Source organism: Neomonachus schauinslandi, chromosome 2 (assembly GCF_002201575.2).
Source record: "Neomonachus schauinslandi chromosome 2, ASM220157v2, whole genome shotgun sequence".
In the NCBI taxonomy this organism is placed as follows: domain Eukaryota; kingdom Metazoa; phylum Chordata; class Mammalia; order Carnivora; family Phocidae; genus Neomonachus; species Neomonachus schauinslandi.
In genome coordinates, this window is record NC_058404.1 from 20,551,190 (window position 1) to 20,575,839 (window position 24,650).

The window sequence follows — 24,650 nt, forward strand, 5'->3', positions numbered from 1 at the left end:
AATGGTGTCTTTTGAAAAGCAGAGGGATTTTATTTTTAATCAAGTCTAATTTATCATTTTTTTCTTTTATAGTTAAAGCTTTGTGTACCCTAAGAAATTTTTGCTTATGTTAAATCAAGAAGATTTTCTTTTAGAAGTTTTCTAAGTTTTAGCCTTTTCAGGACTTTAATTTCAAAATAATTTCTGTGTATAGTGTGATTAAGGGGAATCTCACATTCTAAAACTCATTTCACAATTGTGTTCTTTCTCCTAGCTATTAAACTTTTAAATTTTTCTCTTCAATTATGAAATGAAAGCTCTGTCTCTGATTAAAGGAAATTCAGGCATTACAGAACACATTTTAGGAAATGGAACCATTTTGTTGCTCCTTCAATTAAAACTGGAAGGTAGATGTGCCTTTGCCATTTTATGGCACATGGAACAGAAGACACAAAGTGTTTCTTCTTCTTAAATTTCAATTCTTCATCCCCCCCTTTGATTTATAATTCCTGGATGCCTACTTTTACTTCTCTCTTTCCTGGCCATGAAAGCTCTTACACACTCTGAAATGTGCCTATGCAAGCTCCATAAATGGAGCTCAAATGACCTTGGCCTGGGGCACCTGGGTGGCTCAGGCGGTTAAGTGCCTGCCTTCAACTCAGGTCATGATCCCAGGGCCCTGGGATCGAGCTCTGCATCAGGCTCCCTGCTCAGTAGGGAGTCTGCTTCTCCCCCTCCCTCTCCCTCTGTGATCTCTCTTGCTCTCTCTCTCAAATAAATAAATAAAATCTTAAAAAAAAAAAAAAAAAAAGACCTTGGCCTAGGAACACGAAGAATGAGAGTATGTATCTGTCCAATATGGAAACCACTAGCCTGTGGTTATTTATATTAAAACTTAAAATTTAGTTCCTCGGTCCCATTAGCCACATTACAGGTGCTTGATAGCCCCATGTGGCTAATGGCTACCATTATTAGACAACGCACATATAAAACATTTCCATCACTGTAGCAAGTTCTACTGGACAGCACTGCTCTAGATGTGTGGGTAGGAACACTGGATGTTGTGCTGCTGATGATTAAATAGCATTAATAAAGGGAGGATGTTAACATTAATGATGAATTTAAGTTTTGGATGAAAAATTAAAGAACTGATTTAGTTATTTAAAAATAATACTAAGTAGAGTTATTTGTGCCAAGTCTATATGGTTACAGATTGAGTCTCTGTGTAACCCCCCCACCACCACCACCACCACCAAATTCATGTTTGAAGCCTTAACTCCCAGTGTATTAGGAGGTGGGGCCTCTGGGAGGTAATCAAGGTTTTAGATGAGGTAATGAGGGTGGAAACCCCTTGGTGGCATTAGTGCCCTTTTAAAAAAAGAGACACCAGAGCCATGTGAGGACAGAGAGAGAAGGTGGCCATCTGCAAGCCAGGAAGAGGGCCTTAACCGAGTACCAAATCTGCTGGAACCATGATCTTGGACTTCCCTGCCTCCAGAACTGTGAGAAATAAATGGCTGTTGTTTAAGCCATCCAGTCTACAGTATTTTGTTGCACCAAGCCCAAATAAGACACTTCCTTATTAAGCAGGTCAGTATCTTTAAATTTTATTTAAGTCTGTAGCAGTTATAAGGAAAAACCTTTAAAATCCTGTCAGGTTAACTTTATCATATATTGTAGCTCAATTTCCAATTTGCTATTGATGGTCAAGGCCAATGTGCTCAAATATTTTAAATTAACAAAGTAATACCATCTACATGAAATCTGGATAAACAGGGAGGCAATGGAGTTACGGGAGGCAGAGAAACCATTCATGCTCTCAGCAAGTTATTTCAGGGCCTAATAAACTTTAATGTAACCGCATACCACCTATTTATCTATACAGCCGGACCACTCTCTTCATTTTCCACAAAAATTGTATGCAATTTTCAATTAATTTAGAAACAATTACTTAATTTACATTTGACATTGTAAAGTGCATTAAAACCATATCGTTTTTAGTTTGTGTTCAGAGTGATAGAGGAGTTGGAGCCTAAGGTTTTAAGCAGAAAAGATGACTTGGGGAAGTACTGTTTTAAACATGAGCATAAGTTAAAGAGCAAGAATTCAGGAAAAGTCCTCAACAGTTATAAGGAAATTACTATACGTGGAAAAAAAAAAAAAAAAAAAAACATCTTTGGGGGGAAAACTATCTTTTCAAAAAAACTTATAATGCTAGTATATCAGCAATGGGCAGAAACACAGTAATACTGCTTCCAACTCTCTACACAGAGCAGATATTTGCTTATCAGTTATAGCACTCTTATCCCTGAAAATCCACGTACTAGAGTTGGCATAGAAATGTATTTGCTATCCGAGAACCCCATAATATCTTTTATAATAGAATCAGGGTCCAAACCTTTAAGTAGTGAATTCCAAATACCTAGGCACATGACCTCCTCACTGTCCTAGCAGTCTGCCATCCAGTCATTCACTGCCTTATGTGCTACATGGGGGCTATCTGGAGAACACAGATTACTGAGAACGCACCATTTTCCTCACCACTCTTTTCCATTCCCCAAGTTCCTTTACTTTATTCAAAATTTTCGTCATAAACTTGAATACATTAAAAATTACAATTTTTTTCCTGGACGACTTTCTTTTTTGTCCAGGCTTCTCTTCTAACCCAAAGACCTGATTTATCTTGTATTTACTTATTTTAGGGCTCTGTGATCTGACTGCAGTCTGATTTACTGAATGTCTTGAACAAACACAACAAATTTTACTAAATGTCTGTTGTGAGTCAATTCCTATGATGGGCACCAGAAATATAAATACAACTATTTTACACCTTATAATCTATCATTTATACATAATTTCTGGTATTTGCTGACATATTTTAATTGAGTTTTCTACCTCACCTCAAAATAACGTGTTACACTTTTTAAGAAAGCTAAAAACCAAGTATCGGGTATATTCACAATGTATAACTACTTATTTAACTTCTGTTTACTGCACAGTGAAATTCTATCTACGTTCATTAATCATGATCAGCTTACATCATCAGTGGTAGCAAGGCTTTCACTGGGGGTAAGTTCTGAGTTTGATGCTATCCAAGTACCAGAATTTACTGACTTTGCATTTTCTCCTTCTTTTTCATGGTTCTCAGAAATATGTCTGGATACTATGTCCTAAATAAGGAAATAAGATAGTTAGTTATGTAAAACATTTATTTTTTATCACCAATTTAAACACACAAGCAGACAGAAGAGCAAATGAATGTACCTCACCTCACAGGTTAATTATGAGGAAGAAATAACATTAAAGATAAAACACTAAAAAATTGCTCAGAGAGAGACTTTATATCTAAAGGTTACTGAAGCTATACAAGAAGTTTTAAATAAAATGGCAAGAAAGCACATGAAAAACAGATCATAATACATATGGAACAGGATGTACTTCAGTCTAAGAAAGCAACCAGATACAATCATGAAGAAAATTGGTACCAGACAGAGTAGGAAAAAGAATGTTAGGTACCAGATACCTGTAATGCATATAAAGCCCTTTGTCTCAAGTAGTCTGTATTAAGTAGCTGAAGTTCATGGAAGAGTTCAATAAGAAAATGTGGACGAGATTCGTTTTGAGAAATTAATGTAGCTACTTCAGAATATATAGTATCTCGCAAAGCTTCAAACATGGAAAAATCACTCCCGGTTTCTGGAAGATATAAAAGATCAGGAAGTTAACAGTGATAAAATACATTCCTGACAATTTCTATCACCTTGAATCATTATTCAGGTTTAAATAACTTAAATATCAGAACAGACTTAATTCTATTTTAGGACTTTTAAAGTAGAAAAAGAATCTTAAAAATTACCAAGATAAAAATAATCTCAAAAATATCAAGATATATACCATATATTAGAAATACTTAAATGTATGGATAATATTACCTAGCGTTACTCAGACCATACTTATTTCTCAAAAAAATTATCTGGAAAATTTTACACATTTCATAGGAATAACCAGTAGAAATCTTTGAGCACTTGAATGAAATAAACTAACTGCAAATAATTTTTTTTTTTTTTTTGCTAATATGAACTTTGTTACAGAAAAGGAAATTCATTTAATGTTTAGAATAAACTGAATGCTGGCAATAAAAGCTACTATTTTAAGGTCTATCTAGTCAGGTCTACTAATTCTCAAATCTCAGCTATCATGCTGTATTGATGGAAAATTGAACTTTTGAATATAACACAATATAGGTCAATTTTGCTACTGTCTTACTGCCACACTCAGGATAAGTTGGACCAGGCATGACCTGATGCACGTTTTCAGTTTCATAGAATCTAGGCATCACTCAACAATTCTGCTATATATAATTGTTGATAACACAGAATTATCACTCTTAAAGGTATACAGTCATACGTTTATTTTTAAGAATGCGAATTAGAAACTGTTCCCATTTTGAGTGCTCTATTTAAAAAAAAATCTCTGGGGCACCTGGGTGGTTCAATCAGTTAAGCACCCGACTCCTGATTTAGGCTCAGGTCATGATCTCAGGATCATGAGATTGAGCCCCACATAAGGCTCCACGCTCAGTGTGGAGTCTGTTTGAATTTCTCTCCCTCAGTCCCTACCCCCCACTCCCACCCCTGCTCTTGCATGTGTGTGCACACTCTCACTCCCTAAAATAAATAAAATCTTAAAAAAAAATCTCTTAAGTAGTTCTTCTGGCTCTCAAACTCTGTACCCTTTCTAGAGCAATAGTAGAACCATGGGTAAATACTCAGGTTCCACAAATATCTGTGACAAGTTTCTAAAAAAGAAATTAAAATGTTGAAGGTTTTAATATATTGTGATTTTAAATAAATATACAAAGATCTAATTCACCTTTTGCAAGAGAGGGTAAGAATATGCAAAGGCAATGAGGCCTAATGAAAAAACTTCCTACTAACTTACATCTTGTATCTTAATATCTTCAAACCGTAATTTCTACAAGTGTAATAATAAATAAGCAATTTCCCTATCTTGCCTCATTTATGACTATAAAATAAAATAAAATACTAAATTTCTTACTAGTTTAGAAATGTTCAAATGTGATATTATAAGCAGGAACCAAAACTATCTCTAGGAAATCTCTACTTAAAGGAAAAACCCAGATAAGAAGATATGATTTAATATGCAAACTTCCAATTTATACTATAGTTTGACCAGCTAAATTAGAAAATGTTTATTATTTCAAAGAACAAAGCATATTTAATGACACCTGTCATAGCTCTATATGTGATAAAATTATCATTCTAAATTATGTATAATTCATTAAAGATGAAATTATTCCCAAATAATGAATGACGCTGAATACATGCTTTACTGCCCACCTCCCCAGCCCTGCAACAGACAGGTGGAAAGTTTTTGCCAGTTTCTCCTCCTACTAAAATGCATTAGTGTAGGCTACAAAAATCCTTGATCTCAGTCAGGTTTCTCTGAATCCATCTTATTTTTATCCTATTTTTCAGAGTTCTTTTCTTTAGGACGTGTCACAGATTCAAGTTTTGTCTGTGCTAGATCCTTGTTTTTTTCTTTAGATTCTCCTAAAGATTCATAACAAGCTTTTATTTTTCACTTATGTATAGTGCAGGAGGCATTCAAGAATATTTATAACTCTAAATCACACAGAACCATGTTTAAAGAAAATACCTAGTGTAAAGCCAAAAACAGTATTTTGGAATCTTTGTAATTTTCCATGCATTTTTATTTATCACGGTCTTTGCATGTCACTGATTTTATTCAATGGTTTACTGGCTTATTTTTTTTTTGTAGATGTTGACTAGTAATAAAAAATAAGCAAGTACAACAGAAGTTACACACAATACTTAACACTGTAAATCAAAGCTAGGAAAAAATATTTTTGTTTCAAAAAATATTAATGCTTTTATGCATTTAAGAATTACAAAATAACTTCAAATAAAACAATCAATTATAAAAAGATTTTCTATTATCCTTATGAATGTGTTGGTTATGTTACATACAGTAACTGAAAATGAAAACAAGAAAAGCAGCTAATCTTACCACCCAAGTAAAAACTACAAATGAAAGCCTTCAGAATTTTATATGAATTCTCTTTCACTTTTACAAACCAAATGACATATAAACACTAAGCTATATCTAAAAAAATAAAATAATCAGAGCAATAAAATTAAGGATATTTAAGACTAATGGAAAAAAATTAACAAAAAGTGGACACCAAAACTAAGCAGATTGTTACCTGGCGCTTCATTGCATGCATTTCTGTTAGACTGCTGAAGTATTCTCCTAGCATGTGCTGTAGGAAAGGGCAGACATAAGGATGAACAAAAAATGTGTATGAATAGTAAAGACAGGGTCCATAATATGAGTAAGTGAATTTAAAAAAAAAAAAGCAAATTTCTTTAAAATTGTTTGCCTGAACTGAAATGTTATCACAGGTATGCTTTATAATTTGTTTAAAAAATGATCTTATTAGGGAAAATATCAAAAGATTTGCTATAAACTTATATATAAACTTAATGTGACTGATGATGACTATCATAATAAACTTCTGCCATTCACTCGTAGAAGCGTACACATCAAGGTGAACCTCCCACAACTCCTGAGGGAGGAGAGGACTGTAAAATTCAATACTAGCAGTCATATATGCTACTCTCTAGTAATCATGTAACAAAAACTACTAGTCCATGCTATAGAGAATTTCAGAGTAATGATTAAAACTAAAAATAAGTCTTTTTAGAAAGTGAATATGTAAATACCCATAGGGTATATTTACACAAGGCAAGCATTTTTTAGTGCACCAAAATTCAATCATTGTATTTTTCTAAGTAACAGTAATAAGGTCTGAAGTCCTATGACCAACTATCCATTATTTAGGTAACTTGATAATCCAATTAATTAATAAGCCTTTCAATTTAGTGCCCTTCCCCAACCTCCACCAACTGTTTACTCCTTGAAGATCTCACTATTTGATAAAGACAGTGAAAGGAGATAAAAATTATAAAACTTTGGTAAAATACTGGGGTTACATCAGGAAAATTGATAGTTTTGCCAAAAAGATCCTAGACTTAAAAGAGAAGACCAGGATTAAAACTTCCACTCTGCCATTTCTTAGCAATATGACCTTGAGGAAGTCAGTTCAAAATACAAACAAATGTGATGTTTCTTTTCTGATTACAAAAGCAATAAACACTTGTTATGAAAGGTTTAGAAAATATAGAAGAGTTTAAAGATGATAAAATCACTATTAGCATTTTGATGCATTTTCTTCTAGTCTTTATTCATTCTGATTTTTTGTTTAAACATAGTTGGAATCACAGTTCAGACAACACTAAATCCCAATATTTTTTTCATTTTTGTTTCCTTAGCATAGATAAGTACAATTACTGAGATAAAGCCATGACTTTTGAAGCCTTCCAGAAAAACTACCAATTTATGTTACTAGCTCTTTATGACGCTGGGGAAAAAAAAACAGGGATACTCTCTGACCCCATTTCCTCATCTGCAGAATGGAAATAAAACCAATTCACAGCATTATGAGGCTTAAATGAGATGAGTAATTTGTTTAATTTGTAAATAGTAAAGCATAATACAAAAGGTAGCTGCTACTCTCACTTTTCACCAAGGATTTTATTGACACCTGAGAATTGAGGGTCCCTATTTCCTGCCTCCCTCCCCATGTTTCTTTGAGATGTACTTGCTCTTTATAAATTAGGAAAGTACCAGTAGTTAAAACAGTGGAAAACACAAACAACTCCATTCATTCATTCATTCATTCGTTCATTCAATTAACACTTAGTAAGTGCCTACCACGTGCCCAGTACCATGGGAACATTTAAGGCACAAACATGAGAAGGTATTTTCTGCTGCCAAGGGACTCAAAAAAGGTGACAAAGACACTTAAACAAGTAAATACTATATAATGTGATACGGGCAACAGAAGAGATTTACACAGGCTACAACAGAAACGAAAAAGGAGAAAAGGGAAATTATCTGAGCTTCGATCTGATGCAATTTCAGACTTGCAGAATTAACATTTTGTTGAAGACTCCAGTAGAGAAAAAGGCTTACAAAGAGCAGAAAGGCCTCCTGCTGAGGTGAGAAACAGCAAGATAGCTATGCGAAAACTTCAGTTCAGTGCCATGGAAAGAGGCAACTTCAAGGCAGAGAGGGTAGGGAGAAAGAGTCTAGAGATGCAAGAAAGAGCCAAATCTCTGCTGGCCAGATGTTACATTAAGGCACTTGGACTCTCCCCTGTAAGCATGGTAAAGCCAAAGATTTTAAGCAGGGAATGATAGGATTTTACATTGAATTCTTATTCAGAGAAGATTTTCAGAATTTCAAATCAGCTCCAAATTAATGTCGACTATGCTTTTTTTTTGTTTGAAATTTCATCATAAAGTGTCAAAAGCTACTATCACAATATTAAAAAATATTTCCAGTTCACATTTCTTGATATCAAAGAATGTATACTGTAATCTCTACTTATATAAAACCTTGCACATGACAGAAAAGTATGACAGACCAATGGCTTTTGAAATCTAAGATGAAGAAGTCCTTAGATTAAAGCAAACCAAAAAAGAACATACCTGAAGATATTTCTGTAGACCTACTATATTTTATTATTTTTTCCAGCTGCTCATGATTCTTTCTGCTGAATACTTTTGCTTGAACAGGCTCTTCAGTCTGGGCTGAATGTCTGTTCCTACTTTTGCAAGGTTCACATGTGCTAGACATACTGGCACTTTCATACCCTTGAGTAAAAAAAGTGACAACTGTTATCAGTTGCAACTAACTCAAACTGAAAGGGAAATTGATTTCCATAGTGCAATAATACAGGTAACTCAATTTAGAATGCTGTATAAATAGAAAACAGTAAATACAATGTCTTGCAATAACCTTTGGAAGCATGGGGTAACAGTAATAGATTCTAACACTTCATCGTCCAATTTAGACACCACCTTCATGGGTACATCCCAACTCAAACTATACTGTAAGCCTTATATGACCCAAATCCTCTACTCGTCAGTCTCCAAGTTAACCATTTTTCAATATTAGGAAATACAAGAAAGAATCACATCCAATCTACATAAAATGTCCATAAAAGAGAGAATAATGGGCATTAGTCAGATATGTCTGCCTTCTTATAACCTGTGTGTAATAGGACTTGATTTAAAAGGTCTTACCCACTCATAGGTTATCCACATATTCTACTAAATTTTCCTTGCTATATGGCACAAGTTTGGAATTCAACTTTATTTTGTTTCACATGGATACTTGGTTATACCTACCCTATTCACAATGAAAAAAAATGCAACCTTGGTCAATATATTAAGTCTCCATATTTACTGAGGTTTATTTCTGGGCATTCTATCTGTTTAATTTATCTATTCCAATGCCATCTTCATTCTTTTAGCCATAGAAGTTTTACAGAATGCTTAAACATCTGGTAAGGCAAGTCCTATGTAGGCAGCTTCCTGGCTATTCTTAGGTATTTGTCCTTCCATATAAGCTTTTTTTTTTTCAAATTTTAAAAATAGTCCACATGGATTCAAAATGGAATCACATTAAAAGCAGTTATTAATTCAAGAACTGGTATTTAATAATTTTACACAATTTTTAAAAACATCGTTATGTTTTTTACATTTGTTCAATCTTGCTTTGTGTTCTTCAAAAATATTTACAATTTTTTATAGATCTAGTCCTTTCCTTGTTAAATTTATTCCTAAGGATTTCCCCCCCCAATAGCTTTGGATACTACTATGGGAAGACTATTTCCCCCCGCTTCCATTCTACTGAGTGTTACTATGATAGAGAAAAATATTTGCATACTTATTTCATAACCAGCTGCTTTACTAATTTACTTTAGTAGCTATTTTCCACTGTTTCCTGGGCTCTCTCAGAAAAAATTAAAATATTTCCCTCCTTTTTCAGTATTTATGCCAATTATTTAATTTCTTGTCATAGTGTTTTCCAAACAATGCTAGATAATGATGCTGGTAGAGAGGGAACCCCTGTTTAATTTCTAATTTTGATACAGATTATATTTGGAGTATTTTCATTTACAATGTTGTTTGTGACTGGCATTAGCTAACTGCTTTCATTATATTAAATATTAAATAATTGCCTTCTTTGGTGCATTTTACTTATAATTTTTATTAGGAATGACTTCAAATTTTATCTCATCTACCACTAAGGTTATATGACTTCTGTCCTTCAATTTACTGACATGAAAATTATGTTGACAGACTTCCTGATAACGAACCATGGTTACATTTCTGTAATAAACCCTATTGACAACAGTCTGATATTCTTTTTGATATATTGGCAGATTAAATTGGCTAATATCTTACTTTTGAATTTATGTTAGTAACTGAGATTTATCTATTGTTTTCTTTAACTGTTCTCTCTCCCTTTCACCTTTCCCTATAAAGGTGTCTAATCTGTTTCATATGTTGTTTCTGTTGTTTTCCTCAGATATGATGCTTGACAAGTGAAGGCTCTAGTTTGAATATAGGATTCTTGAGCTGCAGTACTATTTTTTGTCTGTGTATGGACATTATTTCACTTTCTTCTACTTCTTGTGTTGTCTGATGTCAGTTTGGTTCTTTCTCATTGTATGTAACTTGTTCTTGCAGTCTGGAAGCTTATTAGATTTTTACTTTTTCCTTGGAATTAAGGAATTTTATTAGAATATACACAGGGGTATGTGTATACTTTTCTCCCTTGCCTCCTGGCTGGACAACAGTTAGCTGTTTTGATCTGCAGTCTCCAGTCTTTCTTCATTAAAGATTCCCCTTTATTATTATTTATTTAATTAGTGCCTTTCTACCTGTTTCTTCTTCCTTTAGTATTCCCTATATATGGTATCTCCAAGATTTGTCATTAAGCCTCTAATCATTTTCTTCTTGATTTTATCTTAGTACTTTCTGTTCTGTACAATGGCGTAATTCTTCCCCTCAATTTTCTAGGTCAGTAGTCTGGGACTTACTACCAGTCATCCTCTTTTCTGAACAGTCTAACAATAAATGTGAAAATCATTTTTTCTAGTTCTACAACTCAATCTGCCTAAGTGTTATGATTTTGTTCAAGCATGTATTTCCTTCAATAATAGCTTTTACTCGATTTTACCGTTCTAGTGTTCTGCTTGTCTCCTCTCTGACTGCTGGTCCCTTTTACATGCATTTTTACATTCACTGGGCTAGTCAGGACTCTTATCTACCCTTAAGGCTGGACCCAATTGCTGGATAGCTTCACTGCATGCTGACAGTACTCGGAAGTCTCATCCTATGGTGAAGCAATGTTTTCGCTAGCAAGTTGTCAGTCTCCCATCGAGACAGTAAGAAGCTGCTTCTCTTTTCAGTCTCCTCAGCTGCAAAGGCCAAATGCTCTCCCAGATGCAAGGTAGGGAGGATGCCCCCTACTCGTTCAGTGACACCCTTTCCCATTAGTACCTTGAAGTGACAAAAAACTGCTATTCTTGGAAGGAAGGAGGTGTCAAGAGGTGCATGGATGTTGGTCCTTCAACCAAGTTTTCTCCAAGAACTGTAGAACTCTGATCTTTGCCCCTGACATTCACTTAATGAGCCAACAGAACCTAAAGCCTTCCTACTGACATTCTCCAGACCACAACAGCTGCTCTGCTAATAACAAGTAGGTTCCCAATACACTGTCAATTCATTCTCTGTAATATCCAATCTGGAGTTAACCTTCCCTTTTTAAGGCCATCAATCAAGTTGGGACTTTATCATCTCTACTTAGGTTCCTGATTTCTTTATTGGTCTCTCAGACTAAAGTCTAGCCACTCTGATCCATTCTGCATGAAACTTACTGGAAAAAGAGCCCTCTTGGGTTATTTTTGACTTTCACATAAACAGGCCCAGCAATAAGGGTATACAACTGCCAAAAGTAATAGATAAAACAGAATTCATGAAGGGTAACGATACCTCTGAGTTACACTGGCTAGGCCAGCTAGTATACCACCACCACCACCACATGATGATCATTAGCGTAAGGGCGTGACCTCCTATCCCACCCATCACTCTCTGCCTGGCGCACAATCTGTTTTTCTCAGTACGAGTGGCAGGACATTTAGAAAAAATAGTACTTCTAGTTGTGTCTCCACTTTTGGGACACGGCTCAGCTGTGACCTCTGGTGGCACCCTGGAGACCTTGCATATATCCACACAGGCCACAAAGGTAAGGACTGAACTGCAGCTGAGTCTAAGTCTTGACAGAAGGCCTGATGATCCTCCTCCTGGAGCACAGAACACAAGGACATGGGAGGTCTGTGAGGAACTGCTACGTAGCCATTGTTCACCCGCCTCCCCCTCCTCCTGTAAAGCTGTCCTGAAGAGGTTCTTATCTCCTCCTGGGTTCTGATGAAAGAGGAGACCTCGGGGACCTCTCCTTCTCACCCTCTGAGGGCACACCTCCAGACTATAAAGTGGTCTGTAGCAGCAGCATAGCACCAGCCCCTCCACAACAGGGGTCCCAACACTCATGCTGTAAGTGTCACCTGGCCTCTTGTGTTGCAGTGTTCCCCTGGTGGCCTGTGGAACAAAGAACACAGGGAGCTGGGACTCCCAGCTACTCTTACTTTCTCCGCCTATGTAAATAATCATCTCTCTGAATCTAAAAAGGACTGTTTCTTTCCTGGCCACATCTGTCAGGCCTTGCCCTTCCTAACGCTTGACATCCATTTCATCTCAATCTTCATTCGTAAACGAGAGGAAAGGGAAGAGAAAAGAAATGACAAGACTCCGGGATGGTTACAGTACATTAACAGTTCTATCCAATTTTCTAAGAAAAGAATGAGGAGGATCTAGATTATATGATCCCACTGCTCTCTAATAATAACAAAAAAAGAAACGGACCTGGTAGAGTGTAGCCAAATTAGAGGTCTGATACCTGAAGCACACAGAAAGGCAAGGAAACATGCTCAACTCAGAAAGTCTGAACTGGAATCAAAGTTTAAAAGATGATTATCACTATCACATACTTTGTAAAACCTTACTTCACATGCACTGATAATTTACCCTTAATGTATATGTACATATAAAGACCTTCTAAAGATTAAAATGCAATCTAAAGATTAAAATTACCATCACTAGAAACAAAGTTAAATGAAGATTTAGCATGCCACCTCTGAAAACTGTCCCCAAGTGCAAAAACATATACGAACAGTTCAGTCTAGTAAATCTGGGACAGCGTAACTGGCTGTGCTGCGTCTCTTAGGACAGAAACTGAAGTCCCACCATGCTGGTTTATGTATCATATCCTATTGCCTTCCCCAGCTGTTCTCATCTTCTTTTCCTGCCTCTAAAATTCTTTTCATCGTTACTACAGTTTGGAATGCCTTCCAATATTCTCTCCATCCACCTACATTTAAGACAATATTCTATTTTCTAAGAAATCATGGCTATTCCTACCCCATAAAATAGCACTGGACTAGCTCAGTGCCTCTCAGACTTTAATGGGCATATTTTCATATTAAAACATCTGTAATCTTGCTAAAATACACACTGAAAAACAATGTGTATTCACTCGGTTGGTGGAAGGTGGGACCCAAGAGTGCATTTTTAATAAGTTCCCAGAGGATGCTAGTGCTGTTTGTCCATGGTTCACACTTTGGATAGCAAGGGTTTAGCTGACTAATTTGATTTGCTACATATTAGTTTGACTCTGCATCTATTAGATTCTGCTACCAAGTCTTTGATTTTTGTGTGTGTGTATTAAAGTAGGGCTCTCACTGACAGATGGTCTTGAATGCCTGTCGAACAAATAAATGTGTATTATGTTTCTGGTAGGTATTTTTATACTCAGAAGAGAGCACATAGATCAGAATGTCAATCTTTGCCCTGAATCAAAAAAGCGGAATTGTATATACAGAATCATAATTCCTCAGAATAAAGGGGTTTCAAAATTAAATATACCAATTATTTCTAGGTTTAGGTAGTTACGGCCATTAGTTGGCTTAAGAGTTCCCTAAGACCCTGCTACTTAAAGTGAAATCCAGAGATCAACGAGACATGGAAACCTGTTAGAAATACAGACCTTTGGGTCCCTACCCAGACAGAATCAATCTGCCTTTAAACAAGATTCCCAAGGAGAAACATTAAAGTTTAAGAAGCACCACCCTGGCACACTCAACTGGCTGAATGAGAAAATGATAGATAATAAGTATTAGCGTTTCTTCATTTATTCATATGACAAAAAGCATTTCTGTAGGGACAAGGTAATAGAGAAGAAGTTTGATGAGTTACCCAAGGGGCCACTCTCTAAACATGGCCATGGTTCATTATGTACTTAAATGTTCCCTGGTGGCACCAAGAGGAATCTTGGAGAAAGCAGAGTAGTTGGATTTTCAGTCATTTGAATCACTAATTTGCTACATAATATCAGCTCCTCCCAAACCTATATAAATGATCGAATATTTTCAAAGATGATAACATGTGTGCTGAGAAAACTATCATCCCTGTTCAAATTTGCTTGTTTCACCATCAAATCAGATTCTTCAGATGAGAGCAGCAGTAGCCAAAGACATGAAGGATATATGAAGAACTGAAATGAAATAAAGGAGCAGGTATTCTTTCTTACATCCACAGTTTTCATCAGATTTTTCAAGTGTTTCATTAACCAAAAATGGCTAAGATGAATGCTGCAAATGCTTACAAGTCGATTTTTTACCATAGGGTTTCCTAGGACCTTCATATCCTTGCATATATTGGGAGCTTCCAAGAGAGAGTTAGCTGGTGTGTGGTGATTTTTCAAACTTTCCTGATTATAAATCTTAAATATTTTGTCCTTAAGCACCAAGTACAACCTCCTTGAACCCAGAACAATCTCTCAAAGCCACAGCCGAAAAGCATCCCTTGCAAACTTGAAGGAGCATCCTTTAATTCTAATATTCCAGATTCTAGTTAATAAAACTATTTTTACCTAGCATTAGACTTGAGTAAATTCTTCAAAATTCAAAGAACTTTTTTTTTTTAATGGCATTCAGTTACCACTATAAAAAGAACTTCGATAGGATATCCAATGACAAGATTCAATAAAAAATTCAATGGGTTAATGTTTCACCTTATTAACTAAAGTTAATTTCCTTAAGGACTAAGAGCAAACTTGTTTTAAAAGTGATTTCATCTATGATATTCAAAGACTGCAATGTAGTTACAGACCCAAATTTCTTTGAATGAATCAACCAAGGATGTACCAGAAGTCATAACAGAAGTGTTGGATGTTAAGATTAGATGTAATATTAAGAAAGAATAACAGTAAAAATTGGACACTGGCAATTTTTAGTAACCTATAAGATTTGGAAAACATCTTCTAAGCTCACAGTAACCACACACACAGGAAATATAAGAAGTTTTAAGAACCACAAAAAGAATAAATGTCTTAAAATATCTACAACACTAAACCCTATTTGATAAATTTTGTATTAAAAAAAACTATAAAGGTGACTAAAAATAAAAATAACTTTATTCAACTAGGTCTAGAACAGTGCTTATCCATTTAGCCACAAAGAAATGAAGTATGTCAACATGCCAGAATAAAGTTACCAACATTTACACTGATCAATATTCAACAAAGTTTAACACTTACCAATATTTTTAACTCTGCTTTTCAGCTGAGTAGAATGCCTTTTCTTACTCTTTGATTTAGGAGTTTTATCTTTAGATGCCAGGCTGGCCTGTGCAGATGCTTTCCTTGTCTTGAATGTTTTGGTTACTGTTGTTGGATCCATTGGATCAGGCATACTACTAAAGCTTTCTAATGACTCTTCATCAAACTGGTGTCTTCTCCGGCTAGTATCTAATTGATTTTTGCGATTACTATTTGCAATTTTCTCTATAGACACTGGAAATCCAGTCTTGATAAATGGTTTTTCTACGTCACCTTCTTGGTCATATAACCACGGTGTCCTACTGTTTTCCACCTCCTCTTCGGGCTGTTTTTGATTCCTTACCAATGAAAATAAATTTTTATAGATATGACATAGAATTTTAGGCTTACTGGAAAACTGCAGATATAGTTAACAGATTTAGGCAAATAAAAATATCAACAGGCTATAAAAACACTTCCACAGAACTATACATCAAATATGTAAATATTATATAGCCTAATGTACTTAATTACTTTAAACTTTTTTGAGAGAGAGAAAGGGAGAGAGAGAACCTTTTTTTTTTTTTTTAAGATTTTATTTATTTGAGAGAGAGAGAGTACAAATGAGGGAAGAGACAGAGTGGACAAGCAGACTCCCCGCTGAGCGTGGAGCTGGACACAGGACTCAATCTCAGGACCCTGAGGTCATGACCTGAACTGAAGTCTGACGCTTAACTGACTGAGCCACCCAGACACCCCAGAGAGAGAATCTTAAGCAGGTTCCACACCCAGCATGGAGCCTGAAATGGGGCTCGATCTCACAACCCTGAGATCATGACCTGAGCCAAAATCAAGAGTCGGATGCTTAACCAACTGAGCCACGCAGGGGCCCCTTTAAACTTTAATCAGACCCTTCTCACTAAACCATTTTCACTGGCAAAAGTTGCAAACAAAAGATCTAGCACTCACGATGACAAAGAGTGGGAAAGAAAAATTCAAAAAAAGGATGGGACATACAAGGAAAAAACAAAACACTTGGAGGAATAGCTGAGAAAGAGTTGTATGTCGTAGATGGTTTGGGAATATACACAAATCTATGTCACTTAAAGCAGTTCAAACAGAACTGGAATTTGGTGAAAACAATCGTCCATGCAACTCGTAATTTATTCCTCCACACATTAAGTAGAGTTTAGTTGTGGTGGTCTGGTGTCATTTTCCAAATTTTATCTGCTAAACACTGACATCCTTTAATATGTTAATAGGTATTTACTGATCATCTAAGTTTGGGAAACAATAAAGTTAAACATGTCTGCAAGATTTCTCAAAATGTTAAACATGCTAATGTACTATACAAATGTCTTAGAAGAGAACACAGTGAGCAAGATGTCCAAAATTTTTATCACAGAACCAGACATGAACAATAGTGTTCTGAAGAACATGATTTAGTAGACAGTGACCTACAGGGTTCAAATTAAGACAAGATTAGCAAACCTATAGTCTGCAGGCCAAATTCAGCCTGCTATCTATTTCTGTACAGCCTGAGAGCTAAAATGATTCTTTTTTGGGGGAAAAAAAAAAGATTTCATTTATTTATATATTTTAGAGAAGGGGGGAGGGGCAGAAAGAGAGGGAGAGAAAGAATCTCAAACAGAGTCAGCACAGAGCCCAACTTGAGGCCTGCCTGATCTCACCACCATGAGATCATGACCCAAGCCAAAATCAAGAGTTGGACACTCAACTGAACGAGCCATCCAGGTGCCCCTAAAATGATTCTTACAAAATAAATAAATAAATAAGATAAAATAAAATAAAGTAAAATAAAAGTCTAGGAGGTCAACCATAGGATTCCTGGAGTCAAATACAATGTTGAATTCTTAGGTTTTGTTTAATCAAGTTAAAAAAAAAAAAATCCATGATTTAATAATTAAATAGTGCCAAAATGATTATTTAAGTGCTCCAAGACATGCCCAATCACACAACTAAAGAGAAAAGTAATGTGAATCTTATATTTGTAAAGGGCTTACAAGACAAAATCAAAGAGACACTTCTTACAGAAGAAGTACTAGGCTGAACTGACCTCTAATTTTTCATCCTTCTAAAAATTTTTTTTCTGAAGTAAATAACAGTAACAATAAAAAGACTATAGTTTTACCAGCTGGCTATCAAAATCATTTTCTGGATTAACACAATCATTAAGAATATTATTTATTTAGCTATAAAAACAGAGAATGATTGACCTGACTCGATCCAAATAGTATTTTACACTATTTGAGTCAAAAATTTCATTTGGGAAGACCATCATATTAAAAAATAATAACACTGAGGAAAAAAACACGTTAACACTAAAACAGAGAAAGAAATCCTGACTATGACTGATAGCATCTATCAATAATCTTGAACAGTGCTCAACATTACATTTAAATAGGCCTAAAGACCTTATTCTAATCAGGAGCTATGAATCAAGGAGCCATTACTTTACAACTATCATCTAGTAGTTAATATTAGTTTCTCGCCCTAAAGTGAACTTAAGGACAGATATCAAATCAAGGCAAAAGACAATATATGGGTCAGGTCTTATCCTTCCACTCTGATCAAAACACTGAACTGTTCTTGTGTCAGGGTTAGTGGCAGGTATATGCCTGAGAGAGACCTGGTAAGGTATCAGTTTAATACTCTCAATGCTATGCTAACAAGCCAAACAACAACAAGCATCCTTCCTAATTGTGTTTTCAAATTACATATAATTAGATATAATCACAAAAGTGACGTTTAAGAAAAGAATGGATTATGTTCACAATCGAGTACCTTTGTTTTTCTGCTCCAATAGAAGAACTGCTTTCAAAAGGTTTTGGAAAAGCCATATATTCTGTTTTCCCTGAAGAATTCTGTGCTAATGGTTGCTGCTGTTCAGTGGGTGTAGAAATATTCTGAGAAAAATCTCCAAAATTAGAAGGAAATAAAGGGCTGAAATTCATACCTAATAAATAAAAGCAATGGGTAAGACAACAACAAAGAAGTACCTAAAGGCCTTAATATGATATTAAAAGACAGTTTTAATTAAATGTGCCGCTCAAATCCATGAAAACAAGTTAACTGTTAAAATAAACTAACATTCATTTGTTCAATCACTGTTTACAGTTCAGCCCACTAGGTTTTTGGCATTGATGATTAAATAAAATAACAGGTAAATGCCTACAAGAGTCTGGTACCCGGTAATTTGATGAATGTCAAGTACTATTACCTCTAACTTTTAGCTCTGAAGGGATGAGGATTATTTATTTACCTGTTACTTCATGTAATGCTCAAAACAACTCTATGACATAGATATTATATTAATTTTACCAGGGAGAAAATTGGCTCAAAGATTAAACAGCTAGTAAATTGAAGAGCAGGTCAGATCCCACATCTGCACAATTCTAAAGCTTATGTTCTTTCCACTCTACTTTAACTGGGAAACTAGAATAGAACTAAATTCTTACCATACAGTGTCGTGTCAGATGTATTTGCAAGGGGCGACTAACAACTTGGTGGGGGAAAAGGGGTGAGAGAGGCTTCACAAAATTAGTTTGTGAAGAATGAATAGTCTTTGCCCAGGGCTGGCACAGGCATGAAGCATATTAGTGTAAAGGAACTGCATGTGCAATTTTTAATATTATCTGTTACCTAGAAATCTACTCAAAAAATGTGTGCTGCCAATAATCATCAGTGCTCAAGAACTAAAACACTTGTTCAATTTGTTAATGCCATTGTTTTTATAATCCTAAGAAAATACACTGCTATTTTTATTGACTTATATTCAAAAAGCCTTCCAGCCCTCCCAACCCTTTTTCTCCTCCTGTATTCCCTGACAAACACGTTCAACTCCATCTCTTTCATGACTCACCTTATCTAACTGATCACCTAATTTATTCTACCTCTAGAAAGGCTTTTGAAATACTCCTAGTTCTGTACCCCTCCTGCCAATGCCTTAGATCAAGCTGTCATTCTTTCTCTGCTATTACTACAACAGCCTTCGGTTTCCTACTCACCAGCGATACTCTTAGCTCCTCTCTCAAATCTCTGCAACACTATTAATAGTGCGATATTCCTAAAATAGAAATCTCATGCTATCCCCCGGCTCAAAATCCTTCAATGGCCCCTGTGGAAGGCAAAGAAAGTCTAAGCTTCTTTGCACTGCACAAAAGGTCTCTGCTGCTCTCCGGCCATATCAATTACTCCTCCCCTGCTAAGGCCCTGATCACTAGCCATACTTAATGACCTCTAAATTCCCTACGTGATAAACTGTTTCATTGCTTTGTAACTCTAAGCGGTCCCATTGATTGATTAGGAAGTCCTTTCTCCTCTAATATCCCTGGAAATAAATTCTGTTCATTATTTAAATAACATGCTTTCGGGGGGGGGGGAGGGGGCGGAGACTTGCTGACAATCTCTTGCCCTAAGGAAAGGCCACTCATCTCAGTTGTACCACCGCTACCGCCCCCATGGCACTGCACTGAGCACCTACTGACATGCTTAGCTTCCCCACTAGACTCCAAATGACTTTAAGCGTTCATTTTACTCATCTGAATCCCAGTCATTTATATGTCTCAGGACATAATGGGTGCAGGAAAAAAAGTCTGAATACAAGCCAAAGCTAAAGAAAATTAAATCTAAGCCTAAGCTAAGCTTTAGTCTAGTAACATCTCCCTACTGCACAGTGGCTGGTGTGCAGCAGCCATGGCAGAGGTTATGTCCCCTCTTCCTTAATAAACCGCTGCTGGATAATTCAGAGTTTGTAAGACTGAGCAATCTTTCATAAGTAGTTGACTTAATTTCATTAGCAACCATTTCAAGCTTAAGTTTTCACCATAAAGAAACTGAGCAATCTTTCATAAGTAGTTGACTTAATTTCATTAGCAACCATTTCAAGCTTAAGTTTTCACCATAAAGAATCAATGCAGAAGAGTTCGTAACTTTCTCTGCATACACCTCCTACCATTCCAGAAGAGACCCATTAAACTCCATGCAAGAGACAAACAATATTCTCAAGCATTTTGCATTTATTTATTTTCCTCTCAAGTTTTCACTTACCTGGTGCAAATGATGAAATATTAGTAAACCCGGGTAGGTTAAACAGATTTACAGGCTGTGATGGAAAGCTGAAAGGACAAAATAAACTGGGAGAAGAAGGGTGTGATGCACTGCTGCCTCTTTCCTTGCTTCCAGGTTTTTCTGGGTGATTTTGCTGGCGCATAAGTTCATCTAGCATTTGTTTCAACCTATAAATATTTAAGAAGTCAGTAACTTACAAATCAGTTATATTACCTTCTGTTTGCAGTACTTTCAGAAAAAATGATTCAAGAGCATGCAAAAGAGATGAACTGTTTTGATATTTACTACAACAAACATCTGCTTGTCCTGCAGGCTTACTTCAATAACTTGGCCTTTGGAACACGAATTGCACTTACCACTTTGACCAGATAAAAAGCATAACTATAAGAAACTCATACATTTTTGTTATTAAGAACTTTACCGAGATACAATTTACATACCATACAGTTCACCTAATGTTAAGTGTGAAGTTGAACACTGAAAATTTTTAAAAACTAAAGTCTACAGTATTAAAAGGGAACATCAGGCAAATCACTGTTTATAAAATTTTCGGGTACAGAGAAGGTTTGAATATTCAATTTTGCTCATGTCCTTTTCTCCCAGAAGATAACTATAGAACACATGCTCAGTTTTAGCATTTACTACACAGTTCTACTGCTTCTAAGAAACAGATTACCTTTGCACATTATTCTGTTGCCAGGTTAGCTGAGTGTAGCACTGGTTCAACTGGTGCATTATGAAGTGTACTTGAGGCGACGCAACATTGCTCGGCATAACACTGTAAGGACCCGTAAGAAGAGTTTGCAGCAGACAAGAGAGCGTCTACGGAAAGACAAATTGTCATAATAGTTACTGGTGACTTGAGAAAAACGTGCACTGCTTCAAAAACAAGATATAAAAATGTACTTTCTCAGTAAACTTTACCTGCTGGTCTTGCATCAAAGTCTGACAAATGTTGACACTGAAATCAAGTTGTTTCTTCAGCTGATTAATTTGTTCTTGCCATTGTTCTTTCTCCTCTACATAAGAGAGTTCTGACACCCAACGAAGGTTCTCCTGACGCTGCATGCTGATATTCTGCTGTCTTGTCTTGGCTAAAGGACGGTAATTTCCATCTGCTGAAAAAGGCCGATTGTTCTTCCACCTAACACAGATTTAAAGCATTAGGTCATCGTATGTAATTACTTGGTTTTTAAAATCTGGCAATAAATCCTGATACCATGGTTCATAGACCAGTATTTTCTTAAGATCAAAGTTTAAGTTCAAAGGAGTTCAAAAGTATGGAAATGAGGGGGAGATGGTGGGGGGAGGGAATTCCAGATTTCTAGCCTTGTGTAATTATCATTTTTAATTTTTTCCCCTCTTTTTTTTTACTTATGTCTTACACAGAAGTATCCATGTAATTCTCTATTCTAGAAAATGAAAATATATTATATCACAAGCATTTTTCCATTCTTCATGCTTTAAACTTAGCCACATGACATTCTATCATCAAGTGGAACTACTTAACCATCTTCTATTCATGAAACATTTTTCACTGTTAGAAATAACAATGGGGGCGCCTGGGTGGCTCAGTCGGTTAAGCGACTGCCTTCGGCTCAGGTCATGATCCTGGAGTCCCGGGATCGAGTCCCGCATCGGGCTCCCTGCTCGGCGAGGAGCCTGCTTCTCCCTCTGACCCTCCCCCCTCTCATGTACTCTCTCTCATTCTCGCTCTCTCAAAAAATAAATAAATCTTTAAAAAAAAAAAGAAATAACAATGTAATGAATATTCTGTTGCTACGTCTTTTTCAATACCTATGATTTTCAGTTTTGCTTAATTCCCTACAACAGAAGCCAAGATCAAAGCTTATGAATCCTGATTCAGTCTAGTTGGGATCTATCTTGACAAAACTCTTATGATACAATAAAAAATACATTTGGTCTTTGTCCCAAGTTCCCAGCACAGAGCTCGCAAAACTCTCGGCATCTCCTGAGACCTAGAAGTATCTTTTGTTATTCATAATGGACACCTTTCAACCATAGCTGAGTTTATGCTAATGACTCTTGGAGGCCCTAGACAGCTTCATGGAGGGGGACTAGTCACTAAAAAAAAAATCAACCAGGTGTTTATAGGGTTGGAACTTTCAGCCCCACCTCCAACTTCAAGAGGGGGAGGGGCTAGAGTGACTTTAATGTCAATGGCCAATGATTTAATCAGTTGTGCCTAGGGAATGAAACTTCCACAAAAACTCCTTACCAAGCTGCTTAGGAGAGCTTCTGGGTTGGTGAACACATTGAAGTGTTGGGAGGGTGGCACACCCAGAGAGAACATGGAAGCTCTGCACCGCTTCCCCAACCCATCCCTTGCCCTATCCATCTCTTCCATCTGGCCGTTGCTGAGGTGTATCCTTTATAATAATTAGAGTTCATGAGTTGTTCCAACAAATTATGAAACCTGAGGAGGACTTGTGGGAACCCCCAAATTTTTAGCAAGGTCAGACAGAAGTGTGAGCACATGGAGACTTGGGACTTGCAACTGGCATCTGAAGTGAGGGCAATCTTGTGGGACTGAGCCCTTTACTTGTGGCATCTGCCCTAATTCCAAGTACTGAGTGTCAGAACTGAATTAAATGATGACACCCAGTTGGTTCGGAGAATCAAAGAAGTGCTTAGTGTCACAAAGACCTGAGACTTCAAGAATCAAACAAAAAGTTAACACAGTGAAACTAACCTATTCTTAGTTTCTTTTACTTTGTAAGAGTTATGATTCGCACTGTTAGGAGGATACATAGAAAAGTTATCACTGGAACTGGCATCTTGCTCTTCTTCTTCCTCCTCTTCATCCGTCCGAACAACTCCTTCAGAAAGGTAACCATCTTCATCTCCTTCTTCATCCAGTGCACACTGAGTAGAACCTCCCCAAGTTGCCATTGTTCTAGAGATTAAGAGACAAAAAATAAGAGATCATTTTGGAGATGAGCTAAATACTTTACCATCTACTATATGCCAGACATTGTACCATGTACATATGTATGCATATGAAACATGTTTGCCTGCTTATAAAATTTCACTGAATTCCACTGCTGATATGTGGAATATGTTTATTCTGCCTTCCACAAAACAATTCTTCAAATAAATTAAAATAGTAATTGTATCTCCTAGAACTTTTTTCCTAAACTAAACTCCCTCAGTTTTTAACTTTACCTTGAGCAACAGTTTTCTAGATCAGAGCTGTCCAAAAGAACTTTCTGCAATAGTAGTAATGATCTATACATGTGTATCCAACACAGTAACCACTAGGTACACATGGCTAATGAGCACTTAAAATGTGGCTGGTGTGACTGAGAAAATGAGTTATTAATTTTATTTAATTTAAATAGGTACATATAGGTAATGTAACAGCTGCCGCACTGGAAAGCCCAATTCTAGATCCATGGTTCCCAAACCTAGATGCTTACTATCAAAAATACCCAAAGAACTTTTCTAAAGTTCAGATGTGTGGTACTCAGAACAGAAAAAAATATTATAAATATAATTTGATAAATAAAGTGCATTTGGGACTTCAAAGCAGAACAAGTTCTTCTATGAGGAAGAGAAGTTTGGTGCAATGTTCCATAAATGCCATCTGAGGATATCAAAAGGTAAGGTCACAACAAATTTGAATTTCAAAATATTAGCTCTGAATACTCCCATACAGATAATTAACTGACATTACAGATGGCCAATTTTTTAGAAATATTCTAAATATGGAAATTTCAAATGTAAATCCTAAAAACTAAATTTTTTAAAGCATTACTTTATTACTTTATTTTTATTTTTTGATTTTTGAGAGAAAGAGAGCAAGCATGCAAGGGGGGTGTGGGAGTTGGAAGGGCAGAGGGAGAGGGAGAGAGAATCTTAAGCAGGCTCCATGCTCAGCGTGGAGCCCGATGCGGGGCTCAATTTCACAACCCTGAGATCATGACCTGAACTGATATCAAGAG

The 24,650-nt window shown here is 36.1% G+C and overlaps 1 protein-coding gene across 3 annotated transcripts in view; it reads right to left on the bottom strand.

Moving 5' to 3' along the window:
- The window catches only part of PCM1 (pericentriolar material 1), an 80,403-nt gene that overhangs the window by 19,920 nt on the left and 35,833 nt on the right, over window positions 1-24,650 (bottom strand). Inside the window, exons 14-23 of one of the 3 annotated variants that reach the window (XM_021694206.2) lie at window positions 23,399-23,602; window positions 21,610-21,829; window positions 21,362-21,507; window positions 20,665-20,852; window positions 18,400-18,571; window positions 15,595-15,953; window positions 8,577-8,741; window positions 6,227-6,283; window positions 3,503-3,675; window positions 3,018-3,149 (exon numbers count right to left, since the gene is read on the bottom strand). In XM_021694206.2, the coding sequence (XP_021549881.2) occupies window positions 3,018-3,149; window positions 3,503-3,675; window positions 6,227-6,283; window positions 8,577-8,741; window positions 15,595-15,953; window positions 18,400-18,571; window positions 20,665-20,852; window positions 21,362-21,507; window positions 21,610-21,829; window positions 23,399-23,602 (1,816 nt within the window). The remainder of the gene's footprint in view (window positions 1-3,017; window positions 3,150-3,502; window positions 3,676-6,226; window positions 6,284-8,576; window positions 8,742-15,594; window positions 15,954-18,399; window positions 18,572-20,664; window positions 20,853-21,361; window positions 21,508-21,609; window positions 21,830-23,398; window positions 23,603-24,650) is intronic. The other 2 variants (XM_021694209.2, XM_044912825.1) reach the window with 2 other exon arrangements.